The sequence below is a fragment of the Pezoporus flaviventris genome, unplaced genomic scaffold (assembly GCF_033815535.1).
Source record: "Pezoporus flaviventris isolate CSIRO_AGI_PZ_B2104156 unplaced genomic scaffold, CSIRO_AGI_Pfla_v1 ptg000066l, whole genome shotgun sequence".
NCBI lineage: Eukaryota > Metazoa > Chordata > Aves > Psittaciformes > Psittacidae > Pezoporus > Pezoporus flaviventris.
Genome location: NW_026892614.1, coordinates 8,835,737 through 8,860,342, shown reverse-complemented (window position 1 = coordinate 8,860,342; position 24,606 = coordinate 8,835,737). Strand labels below are relative to the sequence as shown.

The following is a 24,606-nucleotide window of genomic DNA, read 5'->3' as shown; positions in this document are numbered from 1 at the left end:
AGACAACTTTCTGCGCATTTAAAATAACATATTTTAAAAACTAAATAAATTAAAAATAACAAATATGAAAGAAACAAAGACGAGTATATCACCATCTGTTTTCTCTCAGATTATACGATTTAATCCAGAAACCAAAGTGGACTCCAGATGCACTTTTAAACACAACACAGAGCCTGTTTACCAGTGCTAAAGCTCTGGAGGGGTGCATGTATAACAAATTTACCTCTTCAAAAGCACAGGTACAGCACCATGTCACTTGTTCTGAGCTGAAGTCACTCCCTACTCCCAGGAACACTAGCTGAAAGCTTCTACGTTTAGACCCTGATTTTTTGTATTTATTTTTTTAAGCTTCATTCTTGACTAGAGGACTAAGCTACAGTGCCAACAGTAATTGTGCACATTCCCTCTGAACCTCTCAGAAGATTTGTCCCCAGAGGAAACAAGAAATTTCTTACTTTTCTCACAGCTTTCACAGAGATCGAAAAGCTGCATGTTGCAGATCCATACTGCCTGTTATCAGACTGAGGCAGAGAAATTACACTGGTGCAATGGATGCGGTGGAGAACCAACTGCCATAATTAAAAATTAGTTCTCTTACTCACCCCATGCTGACAGGAAGCCACGTCTGGGACAGAATCCTGTCACCATTTTGTACCAACAATATTTTAAAATGTGTAAAAAAAAGGACAAAATTCTCTATCTGTTCTGTTCACTGAGCTCAAAGAAAATCATTACTTACACTACAACTAGATCTCTCATCACTCACATTACAACTACAATTAGAGAAGAGCAAGGTAACTTTTGCCTAACAGTTACTTTCACCAGAATGCCAGAGCAGGTTCAGGATTAATACAGGATGATGTTCCTGGTCCTGTTCTGTTCATGTACAGAATAAATGGATGTAAGATACAGATGCATAAAGCACATAATAGTAATAACTGAAAAACAAAAACAAAAACAAAAAACAAAACCCAAACCAAGTCTCCCTTTTCACTGACCTTTTTTCATTGATGCTTTGATTGGCAGGATTTTCTTCACTATGTATCTCATGGGTCCTACCAGATAGCACCAAGAGAATGGCTTGCTGGGCACAGAGGACAGCTTTCTCAGGCCTTTTGGTTTAACTGTAGTCCCAGTCATTGATGACATCACTTTTCTCACCCCCTACACTGCAAAGCACCAATTCAGACCAACTGAACTGTAGGAAACCTCAAACATTCTTCCTCCTTCTTCCCTTATAACACCATACTAAAGGAACCTTGGGAAGCCTCTAGTATGACTTGTTCCATTGTTTGGCTATTCTTGGGTGAAAAACCTTTTCCTTATTACTCACCCAAATCTCTTATTTCAGTTCATGCTCATTGTCTGTGATACTTCCACTATGAATTGCCCTGAAGAGCCTTGCTCCATCTTGTTGAAAACCTCCCCATCTCTATTGGAAGGCTGATATTAGGTTCCTGTGAGGATGCTCCATCTCCACGCTGGTAAAGAGGAGTACCCCCAGCCTCTCCTCACAAGGCAAGGTACTACAACCCCTGACAATCTTCGGGGACTCCACTGAACTCACCCCAGTTTACAGATATCTGTCTTGCTTTGGGGTCCCAAAAGTCGATGCAGTAATGTAGATATGGTCCACTGAAGACTGAATCAAGGACATAATTACTTCAGACTACTGGCTCCAATACTGTCAGTACAGCCTAAGGTGCTGCTACCCTTCCTTGCTACCAGGGCACACTGCAGGCTCACGTCCTCGTGTAACAGGACTCCACATCCTTTTCCACAGAGCTGCATCCCAGGCAGCCAGGGCTTGGCCTGCTGTGCTACAGAATTGTTCTTCCTTCCCAAGCGCAGGACTCTGCACTTGCCCTTGCTGAACTTTGTAACATTTCTGTCTGTGCATTCCTCCAGCCTGACCAAGATCTCCTGAATAGAAGTCCTACAATATGCTTTAAGAAAATGAATAGTAAAGACATCCATCAGCAATTTTGGCACAGATGAAGAGATTTCAGTACTGTGATCAAAACTGAATTGCCTGCAGAGCCTTAGATGCAGAATCCCTTCAGTATTTCACAGCTTAAGAATGAGGTTTCCCTTGGCAGTCCACAGGCATTGCCACTAAAACTGGTTTCCAACCTAAACAGTCTACTGGCTGAAGTCCATCTCATTCTCACATCTCTTTAACTCATCCCTATAGTGGCTTTACTTGAATGACATTTACTTTTGTCTCATCATGTTTGCTGTTGTCATCTATTTGCCGAGTTTCATCACTGGTGATGATAAAAATTATAGAGGAAGAGCTGAAAGTCACTTTCTTCTTTGGCCTGTCTCCTGCTTTCTGAGACATAACTATCGGCCGTACTGGTTTATCATTCCCTGTCACTGGCGTCTCTTTCATGGTCCTCGGGAATCTCATCAGGCGGAAGCACAGGAGTTGTAAGAGGCACCGTCTAAACTGCAAGAGAGAATATATAGAATGAAGTTACAACTTCCTAAGTGTTCACTTCCTAAGTGTTCACTATCACATATGATCTAGTGATGACAGCAGTACAGTAAATGACTCAAAATAACAGACTTCTGTAACAAATATGGTGGCTTTTTAGTGGGTATCTTTAGGATCACCTAGCCAGTAGGGAGCACTGAAGTGCAACTGAATATTTCACCAGCAGCAAGATCTGCAAAGAACACAGGGTCTAGGCTCCACAGCCTAGGGGGTATAGGCATTGTTCCTGTATTCAAAGGTCACACATTTGATCTAGCAGGGGAAGATATTCTCATAAACACTTCACAGAAGGATGCAGAGGGAAGAAACAAGGGGAGGAAGGGGACAGAAAGTGTTTTCTTCCTTTTAATTCCAGAGTCTGGAATGTTAAGAAAAGCACTGAAGGACACAGACATAAAATGAAATTGCCATGGCTGGTAACACAGAACTAAAGTGTTCCCACTGAATATGGAGGAGAATAGAAGTCTTTCAGCTAACTAGAAACCACTTATGATACAGGAAGTTTGTTCGACCTTGTGTCTAAATTAATGCAAAGTATTTATTGAAAGCTCATATCAGGAGAAAGAATGATAATTCCAGCAGTAGCACTGTTTCACATGCTCCAATTATGGTCACCCTTCACAAAGCAAAGATTCAGGTATGGGGGTTAAAAGATACACTCACTCAGCAGTTCCACATCTTCACACATCTAAAGCTCAAATATGATCCTTTGGGGAAATTCTCTGGTTTTGCAAGGAAAAAAAACACACAGCAACAAAGAGGGCAGGGAAAGAAACAATCCACCTTTTCCCTGAAAAGGAAGGAGGACATTTTTCTTAACAGTCTTCTATTTAGCTGTGTAAAAAATCATTCTGTATTATCCTGCATGGGTATTTGTTTTTCCAACTATTATGCAAGAAACTCTCCAACATGCCAGTTTGGAACAAGGTTTTCTCATAGGAAATTAATGCTATTCTGACACAGGTGAGGCAATAGGTCCTTTTGGGAAGGGGATCTATAAAGTTACAAGGTGATAGAGAAGGACAATCTGGTGCAAGAGAATGGTCATGTGGAAGCCTTTAAGGTTTTGGAGATGATGTCTTACCTCAGAGTAGCAGAGAAGTGAGAAAGCACAAGCATGTTAGAACAGTCAAATAGAGGAAGGATATTCTAGAGAAGAACTGGTTTTAGAATTCCTTTTAAAAGCAAAACATCCCAGAAGATGAGTGAAAATATCATTTTGGTCTTAATCTGGAATTAGAAGTGAGTGAGAAGTACTTCACATTGTATCTCCAATCAGTGTGTTCAGCCGATTCGTTCTTATCCTGGCTATGACTTCACTGGCATTTTTCCTGGTCCCAGTTTGATTTGCTTCTAGATATCAGAACCTACACAATCTTTTTCAGATAAATTACTCAGCCTGATATCTGGGTACAGAGTCAGTGTCACGGTATTAAAAAAAAATCAAAATCCCTCTGTTGAAAAATACTCCTTTTTGAACATGACTATTATTAGCTCCCAATATCCGTGTCAGCTCTGACACCGTGCAGCTGTGTAAACTTGCATCAGCTTGTTATGAAATGAGCTGGGGGAGGCGGGGAGCTGCAAGACAGCATGTTGGGGGCTTCCTGCCTTCACTCAGAAACAGCACCACCTTTGCCCTCAGTCCTGGCCTGAGCTGCACTACGGCCTTTGCCTGGCTGCCCACTTGGCGGATGAGACCCAGTGACTTGGCTGCCTTGTCCCCACTGGCTGCTGGCTGGCCCAGGCTGCTGCATGGCAATTGCAAACCAGGTAGGAAATCTCAGACAGTTCCATCTCTATAATGAGCCAAAAGACAATGAAATCCCAAGGAAACCCTTCTAGCAATCATTCATGGTTTTATACCCTTTCTCAAGTGATTCTATAAAAATCCAGATATCTTTAACTCTATACAATTTTGGTTTCAGAAGTTTACAATGTGCATTACACTTCCAGTTAGTGTTCTGGGTTACGGTGAAGCTATCTTTATGTCTAAATAAATTCACCAACATTCAGTGGTTATAACTTGATGACTTAGAAAAAGATGTGTAGTTCCCTAGTTTCCATATATTTGGCATGCCACTGATAACTCCAAATACTTCCATTGTCTCTCTGCTCTGTAAAGCACTGAAATGAGCTATTACCACCATTATATCAGCAGTCTACTTTTCATAATGAAGAACACAAAAGCAGACAAAAATATAAATTTGTTTCTCATGGAAAAGTATGTCTTCTTAACAGCATGTTAATGCTTTTGTCCCCAGAAAACATTTCACTGTCATCCACATGAGACTCTGGCTATGAATGCAGGAACTGCAAGCTGTCCTGTTTCCCCTATGTGGATAATTAAAGAAGAAGAATTGCTGATAGCGCACCTGGGTCTTGAGCAAGCCAGGGAGTATTTGTGTGCATGGGTGCAAGCCCAGGCTGGGAAACAGCCTGGGGAGTGACTGTTTGTAAAATGGAATTTATAGTGGCTGAAGACAGTCACTGTGATTGATGTGGTTTCTGTTTGGCTTCACAGCTCAGGCCCGTATCTGTATGCTATATATTACCATGCTGGAGTGAATAAAGTAGAACTAGTTGTGGAAGCATGGTGTGTGTGTGCGGGCGTGCGTTTAGCCTCTTTCTTTACAAACACTGCAAATGGTGCCCCATGTGAGGCACTAAACTGCTTGACACTGCAGTGTCCATGCAACCCGACAGGGAATTCCTGGTACCGCCATTTCCCTGTTACAGGTCAGTATCACCCATTGTACAGGGAATCATGGCATTGCATTAGAAAAATGGGACAAGTAGAATCAGCCAAACAGAAACTGTATTTGAAAGTTTTACAGCAAATTTTAAAATCCTCTGGATATCATTTGTCTGAGAGAGAAGCAATGAAACTTTTGTTATGGGTCAAACCAAATTGCAACTGGTTTCCAGCAACAGGGTCATCTTATACTCAGATATGGGAGAGAGTGGGAGAACATTTACAAACTCAAAATCACCTTGGTATGGAGGTTCCTGTTGATTTAATAGTGACATGGCGTTTTGTCTATTCTGCATTATCTAATTTGCAACCTGCTGACGATATAATTCAGAAACCTGATAAAACAAATTACCAAAATACCAACAATTTGAAAGAGCAAGGACAGAAGGATGAAAATATCTTTTCTGAGAAGCCGGATAATCCTTTTACTTCTGGCCCCATAGATTCAGAAAAGGAGCCAAATTTACATCCGCCTCTGATGCCATTAAAGGTATTCACATCAAATATTCCTCATTTGGGGATAGAGGATGGTGATCTTATTGGAGACATTGCTTTCACTTTACCTGTATTTTATAGAACAGATGGGCAGGGACAACAACAACCAGTACATGAAAGTATTCCGTACACAGTATTTAAGGAATTGAAAAAATCAGTGATGGAAAATGGAATTCAAAGTCCTTATACATTAGGTCTGCTAGAAATGATGGCTAGTTCAGGATCTATGGTACCATGGGATTGGCACACTTTAATGCAAACAATTTTGACACCTGATCAATACTCGTCTGGAGATCGGAATATAGTGACTTAGTGGCTTTACAGATATTAGATAATGCTCAAAGAGGAACACCAATAGATGCTGATATGTTAACAGGCAATGGTTGCACCCTTATCATCAAATCCAGCAAGCTGCTCATATGGCTGTACAAGCCTGGAGGTGAGTACGTGAATCAAGAAAGAAAACTACTTCTTTCGCAACTGTTCACCAAGGGTTTCGGGAACCCTATTTGTCTTTTATAGACTGATTAAGCAATGCTATACAAAGGCAGATTGATAATCCTGAGGGTGCTGGTGTGCTTTTATTTCAGCTAGCATATGAAAATGCAAAGGGAGATTGCAAAGCTGCTTTAGCCCCAGTCAGGGAAAAGTTTACAGACATCGCCGAGTTTATTAAAACATGTCAGGATATAGGTATGGAGGCTCATAAGGCTTCTGCATTGGCTGCTGCATTATCAAAACTCAACATGTGTCAGCAAAAATGTTTTAACTGTGGACAGGAAGACATGTTAGTAAAATGTGTCCCCAAAAGAAACAAAAGCAGAAAGAAAAAACACCATCTCAACTCTGTCCCAGATGCAAGAAAGGATATCACTGGAGCAATCAGTGTAAATCTAAATTTGATAAGGATGGAAATCCTTTGTTGGGAAACTCCAAGAGGGGTGCGGCAAAACCTAATACCCCTCAAAACAACAGGGGTTTTCCAGCAAATGCTCCATCTCCTATGTCGCAGCTACCAGAACAGGCAGCATCTGCTTGGATGTGGCAACAAGCACCAACACCCAATTAGATTGTGCCACTGTTAAAGCTATAGCTACCAATGTTTGGGGACCTTTACCAAAGGGGTTTATGGATCTTTTGTTACTACACTCAAGTACAACTCTCCAAGGAATAAACATTCATCCAGGAGTAACAGATTCAGATTATACTGGAGAAACGAAAATTTTAGCATCTTCCTTAAATGGCAGTTGTAAAATTCCAAAAGGTCAAAAACTAGCACAACTTGTTTTGATTCCATATTGGGTGCCAAAAGTAGAAATTAACACAAGGAATACCTCTGGATTTGGAAGCTGTGGAAAAGCTGAGGTTTATTAGACCCAGGACATTAATCAGAAACAACATTTATTGAATTTGCAAATAGAGAATAGAGACTTTAGTGGATTACTAGATGATGGGGCAGATGTTTTGATTATTTCACAATCTCAATGGCTGACTGATTGGCCCTTTGAAAAGACTTTAGCAACAGTAGCCAGAATAGGAGGTATGCAGTCTCCTTTTAAAAGTAGTCGAGTCCTCAAAGCTATTGCACCGGACGGTGCTGTAGCTGATTTTCAACCATGTATACTCCCAGTTTCTATGAATCTGTGGGGTGAGATTTGCAAATGCAATGGAATTTGTTGCTTACCAGAGATGGGGCAAATTTATCCTCACTGATCTGAAGCCCATGCTCAAACTCTCATGGTTAACAGAAAAAACAGTTTGGGTTGATCAGTGACCTTTAAAAGGGGAAAAATTGGAGCAACCACATTTATTGGTTGAAGAGCAGCTGAAAGCAGGACATATTGTTCCATCTACTAGCCCCTAGAACACACCCATTTTTGCAATTCTAAAGAAATCAGAGAAATGGCGACTCTTACAAGATCTGCTTGCAACTGATAATGTAATGCAACCCACGGGGGCTTTACAACCAGGTTTGCCTAATCCTACTATGATTCCACCTGAATGGTTTCTTTACATTATGGATTTGAAGGATTGCTTTTTTTACAATTCCTTTGCATCCTGCAGATTGAGATAATTTTGATTTTTCTGTGCCTTCAGTCAACTGTGCTGCTCCATTCAAAGCTATCAATGGACTATTTTGCCATAAGGAATGACAAACAGTCCAACGCTCTGTCAGCTAGTAGTTTCCACAGCTATATCACCAACTAGGAGCACATTTCCTGAATCAATAATTTATCATTATATGGATGACATTTTGGTCTGTGCAGAAACAGAACAGTATTTAGAAAGTAACGTTAATCATTTAGCAGAAAATTTATGTTCTTTTGGTCTACAAATTGCCCAGGAAAAAATACAAAAAATGCCACCCTGGAAATATTTGGGGTGGGTGCTAACTGAAAAAAAAACAGTAAAGCCTCAGAAGATAAAATTGGCAAACAAAATCACAAATTTGAATGATTTAAAGAAGCTCTTAGGTACTATTAATTGGGTGGGTCCTATGTTGAGTATTACTAATGCCAACCTTGAACCACTCTCTGATTTATTACAAGGGGACTCAGACTTGAATTCTCCTTGTCAGCTTACCCCTAAAAGTATTGACACTTTGAATACAGTGACTCAAAAAATTGAGATGCTACAGGCAGATAAAATGCATTTACACTTGCCAATTTCTCTGCTTGTTGTTAATACGCAACAAAGGCCATTAGGAGTTAGATGTCAAATCAACAGTAATTCTGTTTACTTTTTTAAATGGGTTTTTTTACCACATACCCAGAGAAAGACTGTGACAGAACCATTAAATATGATTGTTGACTTAGTCGCCAAAGGCTGTACAAGGGTTCAACATTTAACAGGCAACGACCCTGAAGAATTGTATTTACCATTAACTGTAACAGACTTTCAGGTCCCTTTTCCTCAGTCTGTTTCTTTCCAAACAGTGTTAGCAGACTTTACAGGAAAAAAAAAAAATATGGTACTCCAAAACATAAATTGCTAAAAGCTTTTTCAGATTTTGATCTACAGGAGTGATACGTAATTCAAACGCAACCCATTCAAGACGCTAAAACCATTTTTGTTGATGGCTCTAGAAAAAAAACAGCAAAGCTGCTGTTGTTTGGTTTGAAAATGATTCCTGGCAATCCTCTGTTATACATGTGGATGACTCTACACTGCTTGTTGAAATTGCTGCAGTCTTGCATGAGCTACAGTTGTTCCCTGCAGAATCCTTAAATATTGTTTGTGACTCAGAATATGTTGTTTGATTGTTATCATGCCTTCCTTTTAGCATGTTAAATCAATAACTGTGCACTGACATTTTGCTGAAGCTAAAACTTTGTTTGGAAACTAGGATATATTCTGTTTTCATTGGTCATATTAGATTGCATTCCAACCTGCCTGGCCCTTTTAACTGCGGGTAGACATAGCAAACTCCTTGACTGTTAACTCTCAGCATTTACTTCTGCAGCCACTTCACATTCCTCTTTTCATCAGAATGCCTCTGCTTTAAAGAAACAGTTTAACCTGTCTTCTTCTCAAGCAAAGCAAATGGTCAAGTCTTGCCCTGACTGTCAGTCAACAGCTCAGTCCTCATTTGCCATGGGTGTAAATCTTCATGGCTTAAAGGCAAATGAGATTTGGCAAACAAATGTTACACATATCGCTTCCTTTGGTGCCTTTAAATATGTTCATATGTCTGTTGACACATTTTCACATGTGATTTCAGCTTCTGCCCATAAAGGAGAGAAGGCCCGTGATGTTATCCAACATTTAACACATGCATATGCTACCTGAGGAGTTCCTTCCCAGCTGAAAACAGAGAATAGCCCTGTGAATAATTCATTAGCTTTATCACTATTTTTACAACAATCGGGTGTCATGCATGTCACTGGTATTCCCCAGTCCTCTACAGGAAGCCAGGGGATTGTGAAATGAGCTCACACTGTTCTGAAATTCATGCTACAAAAACAAAAAAGGGGGAATATGGTCCCTCAAGAACAATTAGACAATGCCATCTATACACTGAATTTTTTGAATTGCACTCAATCTTGCATGAATACTCCTGTCACTGCACTACAATGACATTTTCCTCTGACACTCCACCTTCTGAATGTGCTGGAGTGTGGTATCGTGACCCTTTGGGGCCACAGAAACGGGAAGGGCCTGTGGAGCTGATAACCTGGGGGTGGGGTATGCTTGTGCCCTCCTACCTGCAGGTCTGCAGTGGTTGCCTGCAAAGGTTGTCAAGCCAAACCATGAGCTGGACAGACAAGTTGAAGAACCCAGTGCCTCAGATGCTAGAGCTGACCTTGAAGACCCCAATCAGAATGAGACAGAGAAAAAGGAAAGATTTGCAAAACATTACTTGGGGGCAACTGAGAAGTCTACATCAAACTGCAAGTACTGTGATGAGCGCTGTAGGTATGGAGTCCTCTCCAATTAATACTTTTCTGGCTTAACTAGCAATCATAGAATCATAGAATAGTTAGGGTTGGAAAGGACCTTGAGATCATCTAATTCCAACCCCCCTGCCATGGGCAGGGACACCTCACACTAAACCATATCACCTAAGGCTTCGTCCAACCTGGCCTTGAACACTGCCAAGGATGGAGCACTCACAACCTCCCTGGGCAACCCATTCCAGTGTCTCCCCACCCTAACAGGAAAGAATTTCCTCCTTACATCCAACCTAAACTTCCCCTGTTTAAGTTTTAATCCGTTACCCCTTGTCCTATCACTACAGTCCCTAATGAAGAGTCCATCCCCCGCATCCCTATAGGCCCCCTTCAGATACTGGAAGGCCACTATGAGGTCTCCACACAGCCTTCTCTTCTCCAGAATGAACAGCCCCAACTTCCTCAGCCTGTCTTCATACAGGAAGTGCTCCAGTCCCCTGGTCATCCTCCTTGTGGCCCTTCTCTGGACTTCTTCCAACAGTTCCATGTCCTTTTTATGTCGAGGACACCAGAACTGCACACAATACTCCAGGTGAGGTCTCATGAGAGCAGAGTAGAGGGGCAGGATCACCTCCTTCAACCTGCTGGTTACGCTCCTTTTCATGCAGCCCAGGATGTGGTTGGCTTTCTGGGCTGCAAGCGCACACTGAAGCCGGCTCATGTTCATTTTCTCATCGACCAACACCCTCAAGTTTCTCTCCACAGGGCTGCTCTGAATCTCTTCTCTGCCCAACCTGTAGCTGTGCCTGGGATTGCTGTGACCCAGGTGTAGGACCTTGCACTTGGCATGGTTAAACTTCATGAGGTTGGTATCAGCCCACCTCACAAGCGTGTCAAGGTCCCTCTGGATGGCATTCCTTCTCTCCAGGGTATCAACCGAACCACACAGCTTGGTGTCATTGGCAAACTTGCTGAGGGTGCACTCAATCCCACTGTCCATGTCAGCCACAAAGATGTTGAACAAGACCGGTCCCAACAGCGATCCCCAAGGGACACCACTCGTTACTGGTCTCCAGCCAGACACTGAGCCATTGACCACAACTCTTTGCGTGAGGCCATCCAGCCAGTTCTTTATCCACAGAGTGGTCCACCCATCAAATTGATGCCTCTCCAATTGAGAGACAAATAATAATACATGCAAATCAATGAAGTCTATAACCAGACTGCGTTTAACAACTCAAATACATGTGCTTGCAATGTAGCTATTATTAGAGCCTATGATTTTATGTATAAACCACCTGCATTTACTAGCCAGTTGCTAGTAAGAAACTACACACTATATCGTAGTAAAACCCCAACCCCTATCAGTATGGATTTCTCACTTGTAAAAGAGATGTCGAGCATGCAAATTTACAGTAGCTGCTAGAATATGCTAAGGCAGAAGCTAGAAAGATCCTAATAACTGTACATCATGCTGGTAGTGTTATAAAGCAGGTAACAGAACAAATTAAGAAGGTGGGAGAACATCACTGGTGGGAAGTTTTCTGTGGCTGGTCCTCCACTGTCACTACTACCCTCAATGTACTGCTGCACCCTGTAGTAGTTATACTGCTAATGTAAATCTGTGTGTGCTTTCCCATGGTAGTGACTTGTTACTGGATGAGGCTGGTGAAACTCTGCCTTGACAATGAGGTGCAAGGACTGAGGCTGGCCAAATGCCTCTTAGTACAGTCAAGAACAAGGCTGGGTTGGCCTCTGTGTTTGCCACCAAGAAGAACCTTTAGCTCTACTGTTGGCTGTAACTCAGTAGGCACTGAGTGCTGGGAACACATGCTATGCCAGATCTTGCTGTGACAGGTGGCCTCCTCTGTTATAAGAGGGCCATTCAGAAGGGAAGGGCAGGCTAAGCAGCCTATGGTTGGCACAAGAGATTATTTAGTCCAAATATCCTGCTCAAGCACAGTCACCTAAAGCAGGTTTCATCACCCTCAAGATAAAAAAGCAGAAGTTAGCATAACTATTATAAGCTATAATAATACAATAAGTAACTATTGTATTTGAACCTTCCATCTTCAAATGCTAATATCAAGAAGCTGCTCTTGTGTGATTTAAGACTCCTTAAGCAGAAGCAGAGAAGGAGACAAGGAAAGCCAAGGACTGTGTCTTTGGAAGTAACAGCATCTATCTTCAGGTTCCCAAGGCTCCCAGTACGTCTGGCTAGTGCATTGGTGAGATCTTGTCTTTGGAGCCTGGACACCACCACTTTACTTTGCTTCTCCTCCATCTGATGTGGAGACTTGTTGCCAGCTTGCAAAGAACCAAAGCCAAAGTGCTTGCCGCCTTGATCGTGCAACACAAAAAAGGGGGAGATATGGGAACTGCAAGCTGTCCTGTTCCCCCTAAGTGGATAATTAAAGAATAAGATTGCTGACAGTGCACCTGCGTCTTGAGCAAGCCAGAGAATATTTGTGGGCATGGGTGCAAGGCTGGGCGGGGAAACAGCCTAGGGAGTGATTGTTTATAGAATGGAATTTATAGTGGCTGAAGACAGTCACTGTGATTGCTGTGGTTTCTATTTGGCTTCATAGCTCAGGCTCATATCTGTATGCTATATTTATTATCATGCTGGAGTGAATAAAGTAGAACTAATTGTGGAAGCATGGGGGGGGGTCTGTATGTGTTTAGCCTCTTTCTTTAGAGGTGCTGCAATGAATAGTAGCTCTGAAAATTGTTACTGGTGTAACATGAAATAGTATGCAGAGTTGTTCAATCGTTGTGTTGCAATAATAGAAAAGTCAAAGGCAGGCTTTTTATCTCCTAAAAAAACCTGGATATTATGAATTTTCTGCGGTGGATTTCTGTTGTGATGAGGGAGTGATTCAGATGAGGTTTTCTAGGTGTAATCCATTTCATGGGTAAACTGCCAAAACCAGACACAAATTTTGACACCCCTCCCCTTCCCTTTAATGTGTGTGCTCATGTGTAAATTCAGACATTTAAAATCAGTTTCTGATAAGGTAGTATTTAAATCACCATCAGGGATTTTAATTATACCAGATCTTTACCATTTATTCTAGCTGTTCAAATTAAAAAATAAATTAAAAAAAATTAAGATTTACAGATTAAAGATTCTTATTTGAATAACCAATTGAAAAGTTTAAATCTGATTTACTTTAATGTACCTACCTTTCTACTCATGAAGATATAGATGACTGGATTATAAGCAGTGCTTGACTTCGCAAAGAAAGATGGGATGATGGCTACTGTTGGAGTTACAAGGTTGCTATAGCCATACGTTACCAGGAGGGAAACCACTGCATAGGGCATCCAACAAATAAGAAACGTGGAGATCATTAAGAAACACATTTTAGCCACTTTCTTTTCATATTTTAGAAGTTTGACCACTTGAACAGTCTGGAAATCTTCCACACAGCGAAGCTGCAGAAGAAAAAAAATAAAATGGTGAAGTACGATAGCTCTATAGTTTACTTGAAAATTAATAGTTCTACATTTCTTTATAACTAATCTGCTAATTCAGTTTTAGGCACAGACACTACATATCTTCTCATATGAACCACAATTCTGGAATTTTATGTCACGCATACCAGACTTTTACTGGGTATATTAGGTGTAAAAATATAATTAGAAGAAAAACAGGATAGCATATCTGCTGGAAAACAACAAATCCAGTGATGTAACAAAACATGCTGCACGTATTTTAGAAAACTGACTTGCTCTCACCCACTGGCATAAGCAAGTTCAGTTTACATTTAGTGATCCTTTGTCTGACTAGTTAGACAATCCTGCAGATCTGTGTCATCAGCAATCTTTAAAGAGAAGATAATTGCATAAATAGATTTTTCTGTACTGCTCTGCCACTTAGTTTGTTACCCTGCAATTATGAAAACTCCATTTACAGCAGAACACTAGGCAGCCGGTTCCCAGTGTTATCTGAATGAGTCATAAGATGAGGAAAAGATGTGGGACATGCATGTGAGTGTTCTCCATAACAATTATTTGTTGTGCCAATACTGTTGACCACAAACTTGAAGGGATCCATGCTAATTATTCACAGAATACAAAACATTAACACTTTCTGACACAAGGATCTGGACTGAATTAAAATGGGTCGCCTTAACATAAGAAACTGTTTTAACAGGGCTTAATCTCCACTTGGAAGAGTTTTACAGGGTTGTCTTCTCAGGAGTGGTGAGGAGAAGACAGTTCTCTGATCAGGAAAACTGCAGTTTTATATTTGCCCCTTTTCAAGGCAAAAAAAAACCCTGATGTGAGTTAGTGAGTGTGAGCATTCCTTAAACTACCTCCCTGTCAAACTACACAACAAATAGATCTTGGTGTCTTTAGGTTGGTTCTCCTCCAACCCTACATCCTGTCTATTGGTACCTGACATGAATGAACATTAAACATTCAAAAGTTGGAATAGGAAGCAAGAGTGTGAATTTAGACTCTGATCCAAGCTTAATATACAGCATTTTTCACTGAAAATGCTACAGTAAGAGAACTCTTATTTGAATTAACTTACCATTCTTACTGCATAGACAATATGGCCATAGCAATAGGCCATGATCCCCACAGGTGCTACTAGACACCCAAGGAAAAAAAGGATTACAAAGGAGGTATCATTGGGGTCTTTTGACTTCCAGTCAACGGAGCAACCTAATCCATGAATTTCCAGTGTGTATCTGTTCCAGCCCAAAAGAGGTGCTCCAGTCCAGGCTAATGAGTAGAGCCAGATGTATGTGATAGCCCGCCAAGACCAAGAGAAGTCAATCACTTTAGCATGAACTACTCGAATGTAGCGTTCATAGGCAAGAACAGTGAGAGTCATAATTGAAACAATTCCTGTAAGAAAAATAAAGAAAATCAATTAAATTACTCACAAACATTGCAAAGTGGACTGAAGTCCTCCTAATAAACATTTCCTTTGCCAGCAGGTTAACTCACAATTAGCTGGCTCATATTGTGAATCTAACACCAATATACTTTTTGGTTAACACCCCATCACTCACTAACTACTAACTCAAACAGTACCACTAACTTTAAGACTCCTCAGAGAAGGGTGCTGACGTGACCCATGACATACAATAACCATGAAGAAGGACAAGGAAAAAAAATAAAATAGAACAAGCCAATACTTCTTCCTAAATATTACTTCATGAAGTGAGAGATCATGCTCACACTGAGCTTCTTCTGTTAACAGTTGTTGAAGGGTTTGCTACTGTTGTCATTGGGTTGTTTGGTTTTAGGGGGGGTTGTCTGTTTTAGGGTGGGCTTCACGGGGGCGGGGGGGAGGGGGGGGGAACTGTTTTAAGGTTGGGGTATTTGTTTTTTTTTGTTTTTTTTTTTTTTTTGAGATTTAGCTGCCATAAAGAAATGAGATACTCAGCAATAACAAAATCTGTTACAAACCTAGGGAATTCAGAGTTCAGACTCAAGTCAGAGAAAGCCTTCAACAACTGAGCATAGCTATACACCTTTAACGTGACCAAAATTACTAGGAGAATTCCAATTTCTTTGAAGATTTCTCGAGAGTCTTTGCATACCAAAGAACAACCAGGAAAGTGTTATATTGCTGAAGGAGTCCCACTTGTAAGACATTGGGTTATTTTGAGTGTCCTTTCCTATCTTGCTGATATCATAAAAATATCAGTGTTATTTTCAATTATCTGTGTACTCTTTCAACCCCACTGTACACTTACTAACATGTTATGCCATAAATCAGAGATTTTTCAGCTCTCAGCATTACCTTATCCTGACACTACCAATAAACTGCTTTTACTGAATGAGCAAATTGAAATACAGGCAGTATCTCTCAGCATTCAGACATTGCCGAGTGGAACAGAAATAGTCAGAGGAGCAATTTCTGAGTAGTGTCATCAGCATTTCTGAAGCTATTTAACTCAGAGGCATACCGAAGACTGAACAGGGTTTGTTTCTTGTTTTGTTTTCTTTCCCTCCTTTAATGTTACCAAAACCAATAAAATATTTCATGCACTTCTTTTTCACACTACTTTACTCCCATAGAATGCAGAAAACTTAGGGTTGTAAATTTGCAGATTTGACTGTCCATCTTTTTAACATAGAAATTCTAGAGAGTAACTCTTACGACTTCAGTTAAACACCCATTACACTGCATAGGAATGTTTTAGAACTGTTTCCATATTACATATGGAAATATTACATATTTCCTGGGCTTGACATTAATCCCAGGCCTTGGAAACAAAAATCCAGGTTGATGCAAACACAGGTCCACCATCAGTGAAGGAAGAGTTCATATATGAAATATTACAGGAGCCTGACACCTACAAATAGATGGGCCCTGACAGCGTACACCTGAGGGTTTAAGAGAGGTGGCTGACATTGTTGCAAGGTCTGTCTCCATAATCTTTGAGAAGTCATGGAGACTGGGGGACAACCCAGAAGACTAGAAGGCAAATGTCACCTCCATCTACAAGAAGGGCTTAAAGGAGGATCCAGGATATTTCAGGCCCATCAGTCTTCAGTCCCTGGGAAAGTTATGGAATGAATCCTCCTGGGGTCTTTCACAAGTCAAATGAAGCACGTAACTGGGAGAAGCCAGCATGGATTCACCAGGGGCAATCGCACTTGACAAACCTGACTTCTACAACCTGCTCAGTTGATGTGGGGCCAGTGCTGGACATTGTCTACCTGGATTTCTCCAAGGCTTTTGATACAGTCTCCCCCTGCCTCCTCCTAGAGAAACTGCTGTATTACGGTCTAGACAAGTGGTCTGTGTGGTGGGTGGGGAACTGACTGCACCCAGAAGGTGATGGTGAATGGCTCCTTTTCAAATTGGAGACCTGTCACTAGTGGGGTCCCCCTGAGATCAATATTGGGCCCAATGCCATTTAATACCTTCATGAATGACCTGGGTGATGGGATCTAGTGTACCCTGATGAAGTGTACTGATGATACCAAATGGAGTGGGGAAGGCCACCCTGCCAGGAGACCTGGATAGGTTGGAGGAGTGGGCTGACAAGACGCAGTGGAAGTTCAACAGGACAACTGTTAAGGTCTGGGAAAACATAACCCAGGAGTGCAGCACAGGCTGGGATCTGCCCAGCTGGGGAGCAGCTCTCTGGAAAGGGATGTGGTGATCTTGGTGGACAATAGGCTTAATAAGAGTAAACAGTGTGCAGCTGTGGCAAAGAAAGCCAACAGGATGCTGGGTTGCATCAACAAAGCACTCTACTCAGTGCTTGTCAGGCCACACCTGGAATACTGTGTCCAGTTTTGGTCCCTGCTGTGCAAAAGAGATGTGGACAGGCTGGAAAGGGTCCAGTCAAGAGCCAAAAAGATGTCAAAAGGACTGGGAAAACATGTGAGAAAGGCTGAGAGAACTGGTTTTGTTCAGCCTTGAGGAAAGAAGGCTCAGGGGAGACCTTTATCACCATGTTTCAGTATTTAAAGGGTGGCTACAAAGAAAAGGGATACTCCCTTTTTACACAGGGTCACATGAAAGAGATGAGGGGTTATTCCTGGGAAGATTCCAACTGGACGCTAGAGGAAAATTTTTCACAACAAGAACAATCAACCATCGGAATAATCTCCTGAGGGAAGTGGTGGACTCCTCAACACTGGACACTTAAGGTTCAGCGGGACAGCGTTTTGGGTCATGTTGTCTAGACTGTGCTTTTGCCAAGAAAGGTTGGACCAGATGACCCTTGGGGTCATAAAACTTACCTTGATTTTACTGTAAAGTCTGTGTAATTTGAAAGTTAAACCTGGGATTTCAAGGTTTCAAATGCTACAAGTTGTTTAAGCCCTCAAAATACAAGCAACTGCACAATTCTCAGTTACACCACAAACTGGGGAGCTCTTACTTTTGACCAAAATAATGACTGTAATTCTTGGTAACAGTTTTCCAGCTTGTAGATATTCCAACTATTTCTTTTGTTCCTAAATCTAAAGTACAAACCCCCCCCCAAAAAAAAAAAAAAATCTCAATAGGTAGAATCTTCAGAATTGTCAACATTTCTTAGGAGTTTATGTTCCACTAAATGTCAATGGATCATAAGGTCCAGTTTTTCACTAGGGGATGGAGGATGTCCTTGGTTTTTTAATACAACTTCAGTATAGGGAAGAACAAGACTAAAACATAAAAAAAAATCTGAATTCCTCCCCACTATACATCTTTTCCATTCTGCATCAACATGCAACCAAAGCACATTCAACATGTCTAACAAAAGCTCTGAGAGAGAAGCAGCACAGATTACCTCACATAACTAGAATAACCTCATTGCGAGACCAGTATCAGTCAGTATAAACTGACTTTAATATCTTTGAATGATCTGTAACAATGACTGGAAACTTTATATGTCATTTGAGTTTTCCAACTACTGGGAATTTCAGCTATTCTGTGTGCACACTTTGTGGCAACAAATTCCATTATGAAGCTGCAAAACCATAAAAGCAGAAGATGCCCAAGGGACTCTAAGTGGCAAGAGCTCGAATATGCCTGCCACTTCCACATGTAATGACACAAACTAATAACATTCACAGCAACAAAGATATTGAAAAAGTTTGTTCAGACAACTTGCCACAGTCAGTGTGTAACGCGTATTTTGTCAGTCTGCAAGTTTTTTCCATATGCTAACAGTAGTGTTAAGTTCAACCGTATTTCTATAAAACACAAACTAAAACTAATATATAAAATTTTATGAGTCGCTCATATCTGGTTTGGGCAATAACCTGTACCTCTGCTGCACTGATTGCAAGGAAGGAAAATTTCCTCTCAAATGAGGAAATTAAATGAGAAGTTGGGAAGGGAGAATTTATACATTTTTGTTTAAATGTAATTCAGCTGGAGTTAACTGATGTCAAGGGACAGTTTCAAGCAGCATTTGTTATACTCAATATCCTAGACAGTACTTTTTGGTGGGAAAGGATGGAAATACATAGCAGTAGAAAATAAAACTACCAGTTTACTTCTTTGCATGCTCAGAAATCAAACTGAAAGACAAATTTCGACCATAACAGATCAGTGTAAAGAATGTTTTCCTTGCATCCAGCCTGAATCTTCCCTCTCTTAGTTTCAAACCATCACCCCTCTTCCTATTGCAACAGGCCCTGCTAAAAAGTCTCTTCCGGTCTTTATTATAGGCCCCTTTTAAGTACTGTAAGTTCTCCCCAGTCTCTTCTCTCAAAGAGGAGAGGAAGAAATTATGCTATGGCATAATGTAGCAAAAGAGATTCAACTCTGAGACAGACCATGACTTCTGTTAAAGAACATATTTTCTATATCAATTAATCCTTGACCTACATCCAAATATTGAATTACTATTTTGCATACTGATCAGAGGGGAAAGCCTGTCTTCTGAAATCCCCCTTGCCTCATTCACATTTGAAAAGCTAGGCAGCAGCAATTTAGTTGAAACAACTTGTCCAAGACAAGGTGCTACTTCAGTCTTCAGCTGTGTATTACAAAACATATAACCAGTCTTTTTAAATTCAGCAATTAGGTGTATGATATGTTTTAGGCAATAGCTATGTATCACTTCTGAATTTTCAAGAAATTAGAGCATCTGCAGGAAAATCTAGGTAGACAAAAATCACTTCTAGGCATAATAGACTTGTATGTTTTATATACACCTCTCCTATAAAACTACAGAGGAATTAACATCTCTTCCATGTTCAATCCCACAAGTGATCAACTCGCTTGGAAAAAAATTGCTAAAGCTGAATGCACACCGAGTCTCCATCTGTCTGTAACACAAGATCCTAAAATCATCTGCTGACTGACCATATAAAATGCTTTTAGTGAGATTAAGTCAGTGCATATAACATACATTAGTAACACAAGAGGGTGGCACAGGGCCTCATTCCTTCAGTGTGAAAAGTCTTAGATAACATAGCTAACAATTATACACAGAAAAATGGTTTTGCTTTGCTTTGTTTTAAAGCCAGGTCCACAGGAAAGTCTCTAGCAATTAATCCTTACTTCAGCATGATATATGTGTGTGACAGAAGGAAGGAGTAGGGAGGTAGTCAGCTTGCCTTGAAACAAGTAAATAGCATAACCTCAGCTATACACTCTGCAGCTCTTCTAGGGAAAAGTAAGACTGCTTACAAAATTCCCCATGATCCAGTTCACATTACTGGAAGGGAGTATACACCTGGATCTTAACATTTACTTGGTAGCTCATCAGGATCAACCCACCACATGCCAGTGGCGACTTGTCCAGAAGGGTCATAATACTTTCAATTAACTTGACATTAAAAGCTGGCAGTGCTTATTTCCCTTACAAGAATAGCTTACAGTTAGGAAATACAAATGTCTCTAATCACACTTCAGTAGCACTAGCCTTTTAATCACAAACAATGGAAGTTTAATAATAGAAAGCCAACCCCAAAGTACACCCTTACTATGCAATCTTCTGTCCAGAGACTGCCTCAGATATGTGATTTTTACTCCTGTTTCTCAAGACCATTTCTATTACTATTCAGTTTTACCACTCTTTTCTTCCTTTGCTTAATTAAACATAACAGAAAGTATTAGAAGAACACTACTGGCAGATGGTTGCCATTTCTTGTAGCTGAAGTGATGTATGTTTGAAAGTTATATATGTACATTCCACAGGATCAGACTAGCTTACTTCTGTTCAGAAGTAAGAACCTATTTCTATGTACAGAAGGCATTAAAGCAGATATCCATTGCCTGGGAATGGGCAGGGTAAAAACTTCTCTTGTGCACATCAAGTTCTGCAACAATCACTGTCATTTTAAAAACTCTTGTTAACCTGCTTGTGAAAAGGCAGAAGATGCACACAAAGATTATATGCCTTGAGCCTGTATTGCGCAAATACTTGCTTCAGGTTACAGGGTATCTGTACTTTAAAGACATTTGGGTATGTTTACCTGCCAAGTGTCTGCTCTAGCAATTATACCCAAAAACTTATGCTCTCAGTGACAGACAGCAAACCTCTTAGGTACGAGTAGTCTTACTAAATCGGATGAAGAGATTGCACGGATCACTGCTGTTCACAGCTTGGTCAACTACAGACAGGGGAAAAGTTAAAAGCTTTTACATAACGAGAGGGTGGCAGGCTCAGTGGGACCAGCATAGAATTGACTGCACACCTCACAGAGAAGCAACCTTCACAGTTTAAATACATCACTTAATTGAAGTAGGTATCATATTCCACCAGGGTACACCACCCATTAAAAAATAAATACTGGAACTCAGTATAATTAATTAAATGGGGATTACTGTCTAAGACAGACAACAACGTCATCAAAGACTTGTCTGTTAGTTATCTATGTTGCTTTCCCCACACTAGTATACGGCATGCTAAGAATGGCTTTGTAATAGCAAAGAGAAGCTCTTTTCCTGGCCTCTGTTGTGAAGACATATGTACCTGAACTGTATCTTGACTTCAAATTTTAATGTAAAATAAGAAAATAGGGATTCTACTTGTGTACAAGGACGTATGTTCAGTAGTCAAAATGATCCGTTTTGCACTGTAGCAACCAGAACTCTGAATATACTAAAGGCTCAATGAAAAACTTTCCAGTCCCAGGAAAAGCAGCCAACAGTAGCACGAACAGCAAATTCTGAGCTATACAACACAACACAAGCAGGTATTACTACATGGGGTTGCAGAGTGATAAAGTTATCATAATGCAGAAGGGAACTATTGCTAAGAACACAAAATACAGCCAGTTATCCCTAGACGCAGTCTGTAGCTCTGTTGCCACTTTCTGAACTGAAAAGTTTCAGAACATGAACATCTGCTTTCCCTGGTAACACTAGCAAATGTCTGAGAGCTGTGTACCACAGAAATCATCCAGTACCAAACCTTGCACAAGGGGGTAACTATATCTTGCATCCACCACAGCTTCCAAGCCATACAAGCCATAAGGTTTTTGCTGCATTATGCAGTACCAGTCACTAGCTATACAACATGCACGGTTTATTAAATAAGCACACTAATCCAAATCAGGTATATATCTCTATATAGTAAATAAGTACTATAAAGCAAATCATATATACACACACATATATAGTAAAAAAGAGTAAAGTATACCGCAAAATTAGCAATGTGTCAAATCATTGCTGCATAGAGAGAGCAAATTAAGAAGAAATACATCACCAATTACCACTGAATCATCATCCAGGCCCACACTTCCAGCTGGGAAGCCCCATTGCAGCCAATGCCAGGAGTGTCAGGTAGCTGGGAAAATTCCTGCACAGTGCGTCCACCTGTAGGTGAGGCTTCAGATTTGGCTACAAGAGAGTCCTGCTTTTATACGCTTAGAAAACATCTGGCTCTATGCCACATCTGTAATTGTTTACTCATGGGGCCATGCAGTTTCTCATGATCACACTGTTGTGTGAGCATTGGCCAGGAGCCCCAGTGTGGCCAAGCATGAAGGTCATAGAACAGCTTCACACCTACGTTCTCCTGCCTCTTTCTGAAAAAGAGTCATGATGAACATAAACATATATACCAAATACACTGTGACAAAAAAAACAAACTTTGTTATGTCTCCCAATCATGAGTGGAAATCAGCTGTCAGCTAGGTTCCCATCTATTCCATCAACTGTGATCATGACTGATCTGCTTTGTTCCAGCAACCCAAAGGTAGACCAGAGTGCCATGTGAAACAAAGACTCAGCAGGAAAACTACAAAGCTTACTAAAGACTTTCATTTGCCTTACTAGAGCCAATTTTCAGCGCATACACATTGCACGGGCACACTGTGATCCACCTTTAACTTACACACCTCTCCCAGAAAAAAAGTACCCGACATGAGCTTTAGATTTGGCTACTGATAGCCATTTTCACCACCAGAAACACAACCCTTGCTCTTCTGCAGCATCCTTTATCAGTAAAGCAAAGCCGTATTCCTTTGCCACTGCTACGACAGTCCTTGAATTTCGCATATGGTCAGAGGAATTGGCGGTACTGCCGCAGGGTGGGCAGCGTTGGAGGCGGACAGGCAGAACTGCCGCGGTGTGCAGCCGCGTTTCCAGCCGTGCCACCGGGGCAGGGCAATGCTGGCCCTGACATCAAGGTCGGACGCGCTACTCGCCCGCTGACCACAGCGTTTCCCCACATACAATACAACCTCGTGCTGTCCGAGCAGCACTCAGCCAACTCGGAGACCCCTTTTAACAACGCTGCTTTTTTTCCCTAAGTTTCCCGTCACATCGGCATGGGCTGGAGGCCGAAACGGATTCCCAATGAATTTAATGTCTGCTACGCGTCATTCTCCTCAGCGCTGTCGACCTTCCCAGAACTCTGCCGTGCGGAGCCGCCAGGAGGGGGGACCCGACCCTTTCTCCCTGGCAGCCACCACAGCTGCTGCTCCTCACTCTTCCTTCTCCCCGGGAGGGAAAGCGCCTCTCCCAGAGGGGAGCGGGGGACGGAGTGAGCTGACTGAAAGGGGACGAAGGGATGATGAAGTAAACTCCCGGGACGAGGCGGTCGCTTCAGGGCGGGGGAGAGGCGACGGCTGGGGAGGGGGTATGTGACGATTGGGAACAGGCAGGAGGGGGGACGGAAGCCCCGGGAAAGCTGACAGGGAGAGTACGGGCAGCCGGGAGGAGAGACTCAGCGGGACAGGAGGCGACCGTGACCCCAGCACCCACCGAAGAGGCTGTTGCTGAAGCCGTCCCAGACGCAGCCGGCAGCGTCCCACACCCAGCGGCTCCTCAAGCAGGACATGAAGGTAAGGCTCACCCCGAAGACAGACACCAGCAGGTCGCTGAGGCTGATGTTGACGAGGAAGAGGTTGGTGGGCGTGCGAAGCCGCTTGAACTTGTAGTAGAGCACCAGCACCAGCAAGTTGTTGCACAAGCCCAGCACGCCTATGGTGGCGACGAGCAGCGCCAGCAGCTCGTAAGTGCTGGCGCTGAAGAGAGGCCGCTCGCCCGGCACCTCTTGCTCTGCCGCCGCGGGCTCCGGGCGGCTGGTCGTGCCCGTGCTGTTCCCCGAGTGCATGGCTCGCAGACCGGCCGCAGCAGAGATAAACCTCTCCGCCCGCTCCTAGCCCCATAGCAGAGAGCTAGTGAGGGCAGGAGGAGGAGCCCCCTCCGGCTTCCCGCCCACTGAGGGCGCGCCCTAGAGTGGCCTCACCCTTGCCCGCCCGAGGGGGGCCTTACTGCCGCCACACGCTGGTGCCGGATGGCTCCTTCCCAACAAGTAGCTCCCCTCATTCTGTTATTTGCTGCGGTGAGCAGTCTCGTCATGGCTGGGATGTGGCTGTATTCTCATCTTCCCTAAAAAGTTCTCTGTGTGTTTTGGCTCGGCACGGCTGCCTTCAGCAGTGGTTCCTTCTAAGGAGACATGTTTGGGCAGATCTCTTTTGTGCCCCACTCTTGGGAGAGGTATAAACTGCTGAACCCATAGTTAAACTTCTCCAGATATCCTGCTGATGAAAACTCCTATTATAGCAATAGTTTCTTCTGAGGTGCTTCC

At 42.1% G+C, this 24,606-nt stretch overlaps 1 protein-coding gene across 1 annotated transcript; it reads right to left on the bottom strand.

The window, feature by feature from the left end:
• Nucleotides 1-38: 38 nt before the first annotated feature.
• Nucleotides 39-24,220, bottom strand: OPN3 (opsin 3). Its single transcript, XM_061471172.1, has 4 exons — nucleotides 23,778-24,220; nucleotides 14,685-15,004; nucleotides 13,328-13,579; nucleotides 39-2,452 (listed from the first exon to the last, which is right to left on the bottom strand). The coding sequence occupies exons 1-4, from the start codon at nucleotides 24,127-24,129 to the stop codon at nucleotides 2,189-2,191; spliced, it is 1,188 nt and encodes a 395-aa protein (XP_061327156.1). The 5' UTR covers nucleotides 24,130-24,220; the 3' UTR covers nucleotides 39-2,188.
• Between the last annotated feature and the right edge of the window lie 386 nt (nucleotides 24,221-24,606).

Bases quoted from the DNA above. Each gene is read 5' to 3' on its own strand.
- OPN3 (XM_061471172.1), bottom strand. From the start codon at position 24,129: ATGCACTCGGGGAACAGCACGGGCACGACCAGCCGCCCGGAGCCCGCG. The intron at 15,005-23,777 runs GTGGGTGCTGGG...TTTTTCTTACAG, and splicing joins CTTCAGCAACAGCCTCTTCG to GAATTGTTTCAATTATGACT. The intron at 2,453-13,327 runs GTAGGTACATTA...TCTCTCTTGCAG, and splicing joins ATATCTTCATGAGTAGAAAG to TTTAGACGGTGCCTCTTACA.